This window comes from Myotis lucifugus, unplaced genomic scaffold (assembly GCF_000147115.1).
Source record: "Myotis lucifugus unplaced genomic scaffold, Myoluc2.0 scaffold_80, whole genome shotgun sequence".
Lineage (NCBI taxonomy): Eukaryota > Metazoa > Chordata > Mammalia > Chiroptera > Vespertilionidae > Myotis > Myotis lucifugus.
In genome coordinates this window covers 2,558,440-2,572,353 of record NW_005871128.1, presented here as the reverse complement: position 1 = coordinate 2,572,353, position 13,914 = coordinate 2,558,440, and the positions used below count along the sequence as shown (strand labels likewise).

At 38.3% G+C, this 13,914-nt stretch overlaps 1 protein-coding gene across 8 annotated transcripts in view; it reads left to right on the top strand.

Annotated features, from left to right (window-relative positions):
* Positions 1 to 13,914, top strand: part of DST (dystonin) — a 421,009-nt gene that overhangs the window by 198,316 nt on the left and 208,779 nt on the right. For all 8 annotated transcript variants that reach the window (XR_002829777.1, XM_023755570.1, XM_023755569.1 and 5 more), the window contains exons 7-8: positions 391 to 468; positions 2,427 to 2,519. Coding sequence is in view for 7 of the 8 variants with exons in the window: in XM_023755570.1 (XP_023611338.1) it covers positions 391 to 468; positions 2,427 to 2,519 (171 nt within the window). In the remaining variant the exon portion in view is untranslated. The remainder of the gene's footprint in view (positions 1 to 390; positions 469 to 2,426; positions 2,520 to 13,914) is intronic.

Genomic DNA, 13,914 nt, shown 5'->3' with positions numbered 1-13,914 from the left:
ATAACTGTTAGAATTCATTAAGAAGGGAAAATGGTATTTAATTCTTCTTGTGCAGCCATACCTTAATAACTATAGGCTAGAATTGTATTTTAGTGAATATAAAAAGTCTATATGTTCTATGGTATTTTCTCTGTTCCTTTGTTTAAATAAAGCATTTGGAATACAGAATATGTTTAAATAAAACATATTGGGAGAAATCCCTAGTAGTTTAAATTTAATCCCAGATAATACAAAAAAATTAGAACTGCCTTTAAAGAATTTAATGGGCTTACCCCAAACAGTAAATATTGTTTTGACATATTAAGATAAGCATAATGTATATTTATGTAGTATGTTGTCATTGTTATCAAAAACTAGTGTTTTTCATACCCTGCATTTTTCTATTCTTAGCCCAGAGAAAAAGGTCGGATGCGTTTTCACAGACTACAGAATGTACAAATTGCACTTGATTATTTGAAAAGACGCCAGGTAAGATGTTTTTCAAAGACTGTAATCATCCCATACAATAAAAGCCTAATATGCTAAGTGTCCGACCGTTTGTTCCACCGTTTGTCCAGTCGCTATGATGCATACTGACCACTAGGGGGCAGACGCTCCGACCAGTAGGTTAGCTTGCTGCTGGGGTCCAGCCGATCGGGACTGGGTGAGAAGGGCTGGACACACCCTGGAGCCCTCCCTCGGCCCCTCCCCAGCCCCAGTTGTGCACCATTGGGGTCCCTCGGCTTGGCCTGTGCCCTCTCGAAATCCAGGACCCCTCAGGGGATGTCCACAGGCCTGGATGAAGGACCCTATCGGTGCACGGATTTGTGCACCGGGCCTCTAATATAACCATATGTGACTGAGTTAATCTACATAGAATCATGTCAGGGAATGAAAAGGTTAAATTAGACTATGAATTGTAATCATTATACTTGTGCTTCTGTGAGACAAATATTCTAAAATATTTATAAACATTTGCTCCAAAGAAAAGAAAGTTAATAGTAGTTGTAAGCTTAGAGGAATTACAAGTGGTTACATTTCCATTTGAATAAGAGCTACTGATTTTCCTTCTGTCAGAATTTGAGTGCTTTTGCCTAGGAAGTTAATGATAGAATGTTAAGAATGTCTATGAACAGTTCTTAGTAGGAGGGAGGCAATACCTTAATTTTTATACTTACTTTATAAAACTATTTTTATAAAAAATAGTTCATAATATTTTAAAAATTATTAAGTATTTTTAATATCTAGTAGTGATGAGGCAATGGCTTATTTTCTGTAAGTACATAATACTGGGTAATTTATAAGTAGTTAAAAGTAAAGCAACATTTCTGACAACAGTCTCCAACTGGCTTGAGGTTTCAGAAAAAATCAAGGAAAATAATGAACACCATATTGGATGTGATCTTGATTTTTGTAGCATTGTATATAAGAATGGTATAAACCAAATAATTGGTAACTTTCAGTGAGTAGAAAAAAGGAGAAAAAGACATTCAGGAGAACTGCAAGTTGCTGAAAACAGTGGGAACAATTTTGTTCCTGATGGAGTAGGAGGAAGGGAGGGAGACGGGGAGAGGGAAACACTATCTTTTTATTAGTTCTTCATTTAGGTTATTATGAATGTGAAAATGCTTTTAGTTTTTAAATTCTAACAAATATTGTGTGTTCAAATATTTTAAATGTTGTTGGTACTTGCCTTATTGTTTTTAATTCCAGTGGAAGTTTCCAGAAGGATTAATGGTTAATTATAATCTCCTGGTATGAAATGTATTTGGCAGTATTTTGTCTGGGAAGTAAAATGTTAGCTATCATTGTATTTAATTTTTGGTATTCAATTCATGATATATAATTCTTTTGTCCATCCAGGAGGTAATGTTAGATGTTGTCATTGCATTTATTTACTTGAATGCATAATATGACAGTTGATAAGCTTTAAGTCTGATATATATATATTTGAACAGCCTTACAAATGTTCAGTCACTCATGTATTTATTTATCTTTGTAACAGTTTGTGATAAAGAAATAGAAAAGTAATGCTAGTTTTTATTTAACCCTTTTTGAAGGAAGTGTGACAGAGTTTTAAAAATTATGGTTTAGAACTGTTTCCTACTTAATTGTAATCTTATTTTCAAAAGACAAATGTCCAATTAAAAAAATCTCAAGTATCTAAGACTTCTCACTTGAGCTGTACTTTTGTTTTAATAAATGAGTAGTTTTATTACTTGATCTGGAAGACAAAACCAAGATAATCCCCGCTTTTCTTTGTCGCTACTTTATATTTGCAATCTAAAATGAATGAAGGTAGGGGGTAAAACAGTATTTTGAGGATTACTGGTATTTAAATCATTCAGTTTTTTTCTTTGTATAATTTAGCATCGCTTTTATATAAAGATAAGTCATGATGGTTTGAAAAAGTTTTTTTTTTTATCTCTTTTTCACATATAAAACAGGTGAAATTAGTGAATATTAGAAATGATGACATAACAGATGGAAATCCCAAGTTGACTTTGGGATTAATCTGGACAATAATTTTGCACTTTCAGGTAAGCTTAATTTTTCTTGATTGCCATTTCTTTTAGCCTCTTATTGCTAATTCCAAGTGGTTCATTCACATCAAGGATGAATTATGCATTCATATCCTATGGAAGATAGTAAATTTTAGGCTTGTTTTCTTAAACAATTTATTTGTATTATTTCTTTCAAGTTACTACTTGTGAACCTGGTATCCCATTTCCTGTTGTTGATAACCTGAAATGTCTTTAGGACGAAGCTTGCCATCTCAGAGTTGGACGACACGATTCTTTTTAATTGAATGCAGACACATTTCTTTTGTTTATTGGAAAGTATTACATGATTTAGATATACAAAAATTTTATTACTTCATATAGAATGGTTTTCACTGGTATGGTTTCTCCACTATGCAAAATATTTTCTCTTATTGGTAGACACTAGATGGCAGTATAATTATGATAAAGCGATCTTCTGAATTAGTATTCATGGTTTTATATAGAGCTACACTTTTTCAAACTAGATTTGGGGAGGGTGAATGCAAATACATAAAAATTTATTAGCAATGGATGATTATTTAATAAATTGAGAGCTGATTGTGAGTTTTAGTTTTTGTAAAAAGATACATTTTGAAAAAAGCCATCTTTATTTGAAAAGCTGAGTCCTAATTTTGGAATTTGCTTTTGTTTATTAATGCTGTGCCTGCCCACACTGTGTTCTGTGTGCAGCTCAGAGCCTGGCCCACAGGAGGCATGTGGCACATCTTACTGACTGACTGTGCAGTGGGCCTTGAAAGAGGAGGAAATTGCCTGCCAGCTTCAGAAAGGAGCTGGGGTTTTGAGCCAGATTTTGAGAGGAGTTAGATTTACTTCTTATATTTTAAAAATTCGACTAGGACACAGGATTTGTAGGGGAATGGTGGAAAATCGTGTACCTGGGGCTCATTTGGGAGCAGGAAAAGTCTGACAGGTATGGAGAGCTACAGGAAGTAGAGTCTAGGTAGGTTCCAGCTTCTGAACAGGCAGCTGAGAGAAGTTGCAGCAACCAGAAATCAGAGGCGCAGACTCAGGTACCAGGAGACCCAGGGAACCAGGTGTCAGGCAGCCAGACTGCAGGGCAGCTAACATAGGTGAATGTCCACTCATCTGGGCATTGATGTCGGAGACCCAGTAACAGGAACTGGAGGCAGGACCCTGAAGTCCTGTGGGCTTCTATTTCTAGAGGACCCCATCCTCAGGGGACCCAGGGGACTGAGCCATAAACCAAGGCAGAGATTTGGGCATGGAGCCAGACCTTGTTACCAGAATTGGGTAAAGACTGAGTAGAACTGGCCAAAAGCTGATTTCACATGGATTTCCTCGGCAGCTTTCTCAGGGCGTCTTTAATCATCCCCAAGTGGATCAGGTTCCTCGACTTTTAGTAGGGTTGAAACTGCAAGAACCCCACTTTGGAGGGTTAGAGGCCTATTGGGACAGGGAGCCAATCACATCATTACTGACGGAGCTGGTGAGACAGGTTGTGCTTTGAATGTTGGAGTGAGAATCCCTGTGGGGCAGTGGGGAAACACTCAGGTTTGGGGGGGAGGCAGAGTTAAGTTTCATTGTTGGCTCTTTTGTTTATGTCTGTGACGGCATTGAATAAGTCGCTTAATCACTCTGCACCTGAAAAATATTTTTTTTAGGAAACTCAGCCTATCAATTCTATGTAAAATAAATTGAAATGAGCAGAGTCCATAATGAGGGAGATAATCTAAGAAGCTGAGGTGGTGATTTCTGAATGGAATGATAAAGGCCAAGACTCAGGTGGGGATGGAAAATGGACCCCAAGAGATGGCATTTTAAAGGAAGAAAGAAAGGGACTTGGTGATAGTGAATAATGGATGAAGGAGAGGGAATAAAGATTACTCTAAACTTACAGCCTGGGAGATAAAAACCAACTGACGCCAACCAACCTACAAACAAAAAGCAAACTATTGAGAGAAATGGGGATGATGGTAAGGGGAAAACCCAAGACCTTGGCGGGATCGATGGCATGGTGGGGTATCCTTTCCATTTGTCCACTGAGAGGTTGGAGATTTGTGAGCAGAGCAGAGCTGAGAGGTCAAAGGTACAGATAGACCTGGGAGTTACCAGTACAGAAGTAGCCAATGAATCTACCAGAGATGAGGAGTCTTTAGGGGACCTAAGAGATGAGCATACATGGAGAAGAGCCAAGAGCAAAGGATAGACATTTGGGGGAAGGCCCACGATTGGGGTGAGGAAGAAGATCTGTTTGGGGAAACAAAAAAGGAACATTTGATGAGATGGGGGAAGCAACAAGGAAATGTAGTGTTGATGAAATCAAGGGAAGATATTTTCAGGTAGAGAGGAATAGTGAACAGAATGAAATACTACTAGAGAACTTGAGAACTTTAAGACTGATAGTTTTAGTCCAGGCTGGTTTGGCTCAGTGGATAGAGGATTGGCCCACAGACTGAAGAGTCCCAGATTTGATTCCATTCAAGTTCAATTCCCAGCCTGTGTTGGGGTGCGTGCAGGAGGCAATCAATCGATATGTCTCTCTCACATCGATATGTCTCTCTCACATCAATGTTTCTCTCTCTCTGTCTCCCTCCTTCCCTTCCACTCTTTCTAAAAATCAATGGAAAAATATCCTTGGGTGAGGATTAAAAAATACTGACAGTTTTAGTTTTCATAGTTTTGGTACAGGTTAATAGTTTTGTATACAAGGAGACCATGGAGAAAATACTCTCAAGCTACTGTGAGCAGATACCAGAAAATATAATGGACCAAAATGTCAGTAAATGGTTGTGAATTAGAAGTAGTATGTTTGAGGAAATGTAAGTGAAAAGTCATTAAAAAAATAATTATATATTAAGAAAGCTCTTTGGAGTTCAGGTGTCTTTGGAAGAGAGAGGAGGACCAGCCACAAGAAAACCAAAAGGAAGTTTTTCTTCTAATATGATCCTGTGGCCTATATTATAGAATCCAGTGTATTTTAGGACCCGGATTACAAGATAATGACTGTTAAATTATTACCAGTTTTTAAAAATTAGACCAAGATCTACTTAAAATGGAACACATCAGTGTTTTGGTAAATCAGAAATGTTCCTTTATTTAGATGAAATGACTTTTCTTAGTAGTGTGACAATTAAAGATTAGAACTATTTTACTGATTATGCCAAGATACAAGGCTATTTATAGCAGTGGTAATCATCCTCACTCAAAGTGACTGGGCTTTTTTTCTTCTCTCTCTATACTTTACATAAATAAGGGAAGTAATTTCAGAAGACAAATTTATTTATTTCTAAACTATCTGTTATAAGCACCATAAATTGAATCTCTTTTCTAATCAGGCTATCTGAAGGTAAGTATGGTCAACACAGTAATTCTGTATCCTTAGCCACCATAGGCTAGATCAGGAGATACTAAGATAAGGAAGTGTGTTGTTCTATCTATTGGGAGAATGTTCATAAAACTTACTATAATCTAGGGCAGGGGTGGGCAAACTTTTTGACTCGAGGGCCACAATGGGTTCTTAAACTGGACCAGAGGGCCGGAACAAAAGCATGGATGGAGTGTTTGTGTGAACTAATATAAATTCAAAGTAAACATCATTACATAAAAGGGTACAGTCTTTTTTTTTTTTAGTTTTATTCATTTCAAACGGGCCGGATCCGGCCCGCGGGCCGTAGTTTATCCACAGCTGATCTAGGGGGTGATGAATCTACCGTGATAGAAATAAAAATAGGGGTATAGAGAAGGAGTGTTGTAGTAGGATCAGGAAGGTTTAGAGAATAAGGGAAATTTTCACTGCTATTAGAGATCGGCTTTGCAAGATGATTGCCAGCTACCAGGCAGAGAGTGAGGTTGGGTGTTTCTGAGAGAGGGTGGACAGTTGCTCAGTGTGGCAGGGCTGGAGGCAGGGTGGGTGCTGTGCAGATCACTGGCTGTGCCTCTATTGTGTCAGTACAGATACCAGTCATTCCACAGTTTAAAAAAATTATGTTTTTATTGATTTTAGAGAGAGGAAGGGAGAGGGAGAGAGAGAGAGAAACACTGATGAGAGAGAAACATCATTGATCAGCTGCCTCCTTCATGCCCCCTACCAAGGATTAAGCCCATAATCCAGGCATGTGCCCTGACCAGGAATTGAACCGGTGACCTCTTGGTGCCTAGGATGATGCTCAACCAACTGAGCCACATTGGCTGGACAAGTTGTTCCACTTTTAAATTATCTTGAATGATGTTTTATTGCCATCAACATTGCAAATCAAATTAAAAATGAGCAAACAAACCAGAGGCTTTATTTTTGCCAGCTTGTCTTCTAGGATATTCAGTTTTTGCCATTGAAGATTATTTACTTTTCTCTTTAAATGATTAAGGAGAAGTTCACCATGCAGGCCTATTATTGACAAATATCAACAACATTGCTAACTCGGCTGTTTAATTATATTCTTACTAGAGGCCCGGTGCAGGACATTTGTGCACTGGGGGGAGAGTCCCTCAGCCCAGCCTGTGCCCTCTCGCAGTCCGGGCCCACTTGGGGGATGTTTGCCTGCCGGCTTAGGCCCGCTCCCCAGCAGTTGGACATCCCCCGAGGGGTCCTTAGTGCTGCAGCGGAAGCAGGAGAGGCTCCCATCACCCCCACTGTGCTCGCCAGCCGTGAGCCCAGCTTCTGGCTGGGTGATGCTCCCCCTGTGGGAGTGCACTGAACACCAGGGAACAGCGCCTGCGTTGAGTGTCTGTCCCCTGGTGGTCAGTGTGTGTCATAGCAACCAGTCGTTCTGCTGTTCGGTTGATTTGCATATTAGGGTTTTATAATATAGGATTTTAAAAAACATAATGAGTTTCATCTTGTATTAAATTTTTTTATTGAATTTATTGGGGTGACATTGGTTAATAAAATTATATAGGTTTCAGGTGTACCATTCTATAATAACTTCATCTGAATATTGTATTGTGTGTTCACCACCCCAAGTCAAGTCTCCTTCCATCACCACTTCTTCCCCCTTTACCCTCTGCTACCTCCCACACCTCCCTTTCCCTCTGGTAATCACCATACTGAGTTTCATCCTTTGATCAGTCCAAACACTACCTAGAGAAAGGCAATTATCAATTTGTTTTTATTAGTCAGATGATTTCTGCTTACGTGTAAGTCCAGTCATGCCATACTAATTTCCTTTGTACTATATCTATGACTCAGTGTTAGAAATATGCACACCTTAATCAGGTTCCATGCTGGCTTATTATTTTTATAGCAGTGCCCTAGAAAAACTGAATAATATTTAACTAGGGTACAATTATAAAAGTTACATATAAAGTTTAACTGCCCTAATTCATGTATGAGAACACGCAACTGTTTCTTTTGGCTAAGTGTCCCATGCTTTAAATCATAAAACTTATCTGTTTGCTTATATGAAAATCCTAATGAGCACATAATGGAAATGGCTTGGAAATTTATGTCATAGGAAAAGTACTACAATTTTAAAAGATTGATTATTTTAAGCACTTTGCATTTATCTCCTTCAGCTATTAAATTGTTCTTTTTTGTTTTGTTTTATGGCTGCTGTTTTGAATGAGTCTTAATCTATTTTACAGATATTTTTGAGGTTTTTATTTTTTTTTCCAAGTGCCAAAATTAGTTGGTGTTTCTTAAGGAAAAAAGAAAAGTTAGAGGGTAGAGACTCTGAAAGGAAATTTGAAAGGCACTTTGAAACTAAATGTGAAAGGCACTTTGCTAAGTGTCTCTTAACTGGCATTTGCTTTCTGTTTGCACTCAGATTTGCTGAACCACCAATAGTTTCAAAGGTTAACGCAAACTTTGGTAGCGTAGCTGCAGCTCAGAAAACCGAAAGTTAAAGTGAGGGTCAGAATCTTCTCGTATAATAAAGCCCAGGGTTTGCCTTGCGAGCTCCTCCGCGTTGTAATTTGACAGCGAGCAGTGATGTTTGTCTAAGAGGATTGGTGGCCAGAAATAAGCCACACTGTCTAATGAGACACAGGGACGCAGCTGGGCAGGCTGCCATGGCCTTTCTTGCGTGCGCCTTTCTCATAAGCAACATGGCCTCGTGCTGAAGAGGATGGTCACAAAGTCTGAGGAACCAGAGGTCAGTGTGGAATTTTGGGATTTAATGGAGAAGATCCAAGTAAGCCCTGTATTTGGAAATGAGTGAATCTGTGGAACTGTGATTTCCTGCAAAGCAAATGGGGAATGTCTGTGGATGTGTAAGAGCTGAGAAGGAAGAACAATATGTAGATCCTGCCAAAACTCCTTTCAGCCCTGAAAAATACTCTCCCGGAAGAAAATATTTCAGAAGAAAACTGATCAAGAAAGTTGTAGATGACACAGAGCCAGTCGAGCCAAACCATGAAAATGAAGGAAAGCAGAGAAGCAGCACTCGGCTCTCGAGGGAACAGCCAGCTCTTTCATCCCGGCGACTGGTACGGGAAGAATCCGCTACCCCAGCCCTCACACGGGAAGGTGGTATTCAGCCAGGGAAGACAGAAGGAGTAGCTGGCAGTGTGCAGCAGAGACTTCTGCCGGGTGCTGCGAGCAGTGGGTCTCACCGGGTGAACATCTCTCCTGCTAAAGACAGTGAAACAGGAGTCAAAGTCAGTGAGCAGGATGAAAGGATTTCAGAAAAAGACAGCACTCCGTATGGTGCAAAGGGGAAGAAACACTTAGAGGATGTCAGCACAAGAGACATAACATTCCAGAGCAGAACTGACCTTTTTCCTTTCCCAAAGGCAGCCAGCTTAAATCCCACCCACTGTGCTACAGAGAGATCACTTGAAGAAAGTGGGTTCTCGGAAGACCCATCCCAAAATGATAGCAGTGGGCAAGAAAAGCCAAACACTGAGAGATTTCTCCCGCATGCAATACAGCATTTTCAGGTTGAAAAAAAGACATGTCATTCCCTCTGTACTAATGTGCCCTCTACTTCCAAGGACACAGGTGAAAATGAGGTAAGTGACCCAGGGAGCCTGAGTGTAAGGTGTAAATAAGTACTCCAGGTGCTCACATCTGATAGGTTCGGTAATTTGTCTTGTTTTAAAATGTACTAGTATATTCTTATTAGTTTAAATGTGAAAGCTGTAGAGTTCTTGCTGCATTTAATTTGTAGCCTTAGAGTTGATTATTATGATTTTATTTTTGTATGACATCCATTTCTTTTATCACACTTTAGTTTCAAAAGCCTGCATTTTTGTTATTGTGGGACTACCTCTTTAAGAGAATGCACATCTTTGAATTTCTGTAGCTCAAGTTGCCTGACTTTTCCTGTGGAATAGCCTTTGGAAACTTAGCTGCACTGTAGGTAACAATTAAATCAGAAAGCAGTCATGACAAGATAATAGCTTCATGACAAATGCAGGGGGGATACAATACAGTTATTAGTACTGACTGGCTGATCGATAAGTTTGAAAAGCCAAATTCTAATTCTCTATCAGTTTTTATATACAAAAACACTCACATAATTGCTTTCAAGTCTCTCTGTGTGTGTATATTGGAGGCGAGGGGCACCCATGAAATTGCTCTACTCTATTCTGTCTTTGTTACGTGAGTTATTCCCCGGCCCCAGTCTAAAATCAGAATCTTTTGGGCAGCATTTGAATACAACACAGACTGCCAGGAAGTTGAGCTCTTTATTCCTAACAATGATATTTAGCTTTAGACAAGTTACTTCTCTGGGATTTTTAGTTGTCTTTAAAGTATAACTGAGCGGCCAGCTGGAATGGCTCAGTTGGTTGAGCATTGTCCTGTGCACCAAAAGGTTGCCAGTTTGATTCCCAGTCAGGACACATACCTGGGTTTTGGATTCGATCCTTTGTTGGGGGCATATATGGGAGGCAGCCAATTAATGTTTTTTCTTCTCTCTCTCTCTCTCTCTCTCTCTCTCTCTCTCTTTTTTCCTTCCGCTCTCTAAGCATGTCTTCTAGTGAGGATTTTAAAAAAAGTGAATATTTATTTGCCTTTGTTAGAATTACATTACCCAAGCAACCTCTTATACATGTTATTAGTTAGGAGTTGATGGCTTTTTTTCTAAAGATATTTCTAACTTTGTCTGTTAACAAAAAAATCTGTGTACTGTATATGTGATGTTACACATTCTTGGCCAGGTCATTCTGTCATTTGCACAGTGACAGGATGAGGTGTTTATTAAGGCTCATGTGCACCGTCATCATTGGCCTTAGCTGCCGGTTCTCCTGAGGTGTTCCTGTTTATAGACACCACCACACCTTGCCAATATTATGTCATCAATTCTATTTACATTTTACAGTGGCTGCATTTTAAAGAGAAAGCATCCAGTCTATGCTTTCAATTCCTGGTCAAGGCCCGGCAGGGGGCGGACAGGAGGCAGGCGATCGATGTTGCAATCTCACATCCACATTTCTATCTCGCTCTCCCTCTCCCTTCCTCTCTATGAAATCAATAAAAATATATTTAAAAAAAAGAAGGAAGCATCCAGTCTACGTCATTACTTTTGTAGGTCTGGTGTGAAGGTCAGTGCAAGAGGAAGCGACTTGGTTGCCACATGTTTATGAATGAAACCACTTGGTTTGTTCACATATGTTTTCCAACTGTTTTTTGCATAATTTGGAATCAAGTAAGCCTTACATGTTTTCATTAATGGAAACTTTTAAAATCTGTTTCCTCATTGGTACAGAAGCCTCTTTTCCCCTCCTAATTGTATATCTAATAATTTTTGAAACTTCATTGAAAAATTCATGTGAAAAGTCATAAACCTGCCATTCAAATTTATACAAGAATTGTGATATAGAGATATTACCAAAGTCTCCTATCTTCTAGGTAAAGGATGAATGGTATAACCTTTATTTATCTGAGGGGTTTGATGACTCACTTCCCTGTAGTCTAGATAAACTGTTTGTTTGGTGCCATACAGAGTCAGAACCAACAGCTTAGCTACTGCCCTTAGGACATTCTTCCTGTTACCTTGAAGGTGTTGGACTCTGCTTCATTATCTTCGGTTAGAACTTTGCACAGAGCTCTTTTGCATTGGAGTCTATATTTTTCATTGGAGAATTAGAGGGCTTTTAGCCCTTGATTAATATTACATCCCAGAAATGGGCTGTCAGCCCCTATTCCTTTTATTTGTTCCTTCAAGAACTCTTTCATATTCTCTCCATTTGATCCAATTCTTACTTTGAGACAAGCAGGTTGGGCTTGGTGACTTTTGAGTTAGCTTCTAAGTAGAATAGCGTGCAATTCTTTGAACTTTTCTTAACCTTAGACTTAGTTCAAGCCTCTGACTTGAGCTTTACTGATCCTGTGAAACTTGTCTTTCTTAGTGTAGGTGACCAGGCTACCTCTTTAAATCCTTGCTGACCTAGATTGTCCCTCCAGGCTCAGGGGTTCTGTGAGGTGGCCCAGCCAGCCTCTACTTGAGTGCCTGATAGAAATCTCACAGCATACCTTTACTATGATAAGGAGGTATAAATAAATTTTTTTAAAAGCAATACTTTAGATTTGTATATTGCTTTGGAATGGAAAAAGGCTTTTAGACCTGTTGTGTCTTTGGACCATCCTAACAACTGCATGTAATAGGCAAAACATTCAGTTCCTCTTTTATAGAATGAAGAAATGGAAGCTCAGAGAGGTTAAATTTTAACTTTCAACCATACTATGTAGTTGTATTAACTAATGAAAACTGAACTATTTATATACTCCTTTCATCCTTTGGTGAATTGACAATAAAGAGTGTAGTGACCTAAGAAGCCAAAGAGAGAAGGAGGAGAGGAGTGTGGATATTATACAAATTATATTGTCAGGACCTGAATAATGAGTAGTTGAATGTTTTTATTAATTGGCTTTTTAATAATTATAAAACCTTAAAAAATTGAAAAACCATCTCAAGATGTTAGAATACATTAGTATTCAGTTTCACTGAAATATAATATTTATTCAATACCTTTTTCTTTAACCAAGTCTTTGATGAATCTTATGCTACAGAATTTTACTTAGAATTCAAGGACTAGGATAACATCTAAATGTTTCACCTTTCAAATGGTAGCGTTGCTCTACAGATCTTGAAAACAAAGGTCATTTGGTTTACAGTTGACTAACTCATTTCTTTCTGAATCATTTTATCTTTTTTAATGAAAATGTATTTTTTTTTACTATTTCTAGTCACTTGGATTTCATAACCAGTTTGTGAAAATTTAGTTATAAAATAGTTGCATAGATTTAGGGTCTCTGTGAGCATTAGAATGCCTCTATCTTTTCAGTTAAATGAAGAACATGCAAAAGTTTAAAATCCTTTGCTGTATAAGAAAAATAGTTATATCTATGGTTGATTTTCCCTGTATATGAATAAGAAATAAATGAGCATTTGCTAAAGGTAGCCATCAAATTTGTGCCATCTTCATAGTGAAAAATATTTTGTGGAGCATTTTCACACATTCTTGAAACTTGGAAAGAGACACTAAAAATGTGTTGATTACATTTGTTTCTGCCAGAATAGTTAAAACATCTTTGAAGAGATTGTCTTTGGAAGCAAACATCTTGGCTAGAAAATTTTGCCTGTGTTGACAAAATCAATATGGAACTTGCTTTTGCCTGACTGCAGGGTCAAGTAGTGTGAATAAGTTTAAGTAACAATCATCACCCTGATAAACAGTTACCATCTCTCACTAGGGGGCAGCCCTGTACTGAACCCTGTGGGCATATGTATCATTTTAGTCTCTCAGTATCTTTGAAGGGATACTTTATATGAGAGGAAACTGAGGTCCAGAGAAGTCTCAGGGTCAGTAAGTGGTGAACACTGGTCCCTGCCCTTCACAGCTGTGTGCCAGTCTTCCAAAGTTAAACTTCGACTCTTGAAATAATTATGTTAAGAGACTCATGAGGTAGAAGAATCTTGTGATCCACCCTTAACAACCTGCTGCTTTCATTCACATTAATATACAAACTCTCTCAAATAGTATAAAGTCTATTTTTTATTTTAACAAAAATATATGAAGGAATTAAATTTCCTTTGATAACGCTCTTGTGTCTACCCTGGAACCAATTTAGATTTTGTGTTTTGTAGGGAAGAAGTACTGACTACCTATCATTTCTTTATTTACAGTGTGTCCCTTAAATCAGTTTTTGCTTCTATAAAATGAGATGGTTCATCAATGGATCAAGCTCTTTCTGGCATGTGGTAGGGTTTCACTGTAGACGGATAGCAGAGGAAAGATAACTTAGGAGATCTTGAGTCAGAAGACTTAAATTTAGCCCAAGTCTTATTTTCCATATCTGTAAAAAAAGGGTGGTTCCTTCATTTGAGGATTAAATGAGGTAGCGTATTTGAAGAGGACTTAGTACACTGTAAGCACTTTATGCTGTTATCTTATTACTATCTTCTGCTCTTGTAGAAAAGATAAAACATCTTGTAACTGTCCACTGAGTAGAAGAATTCTATAAGTT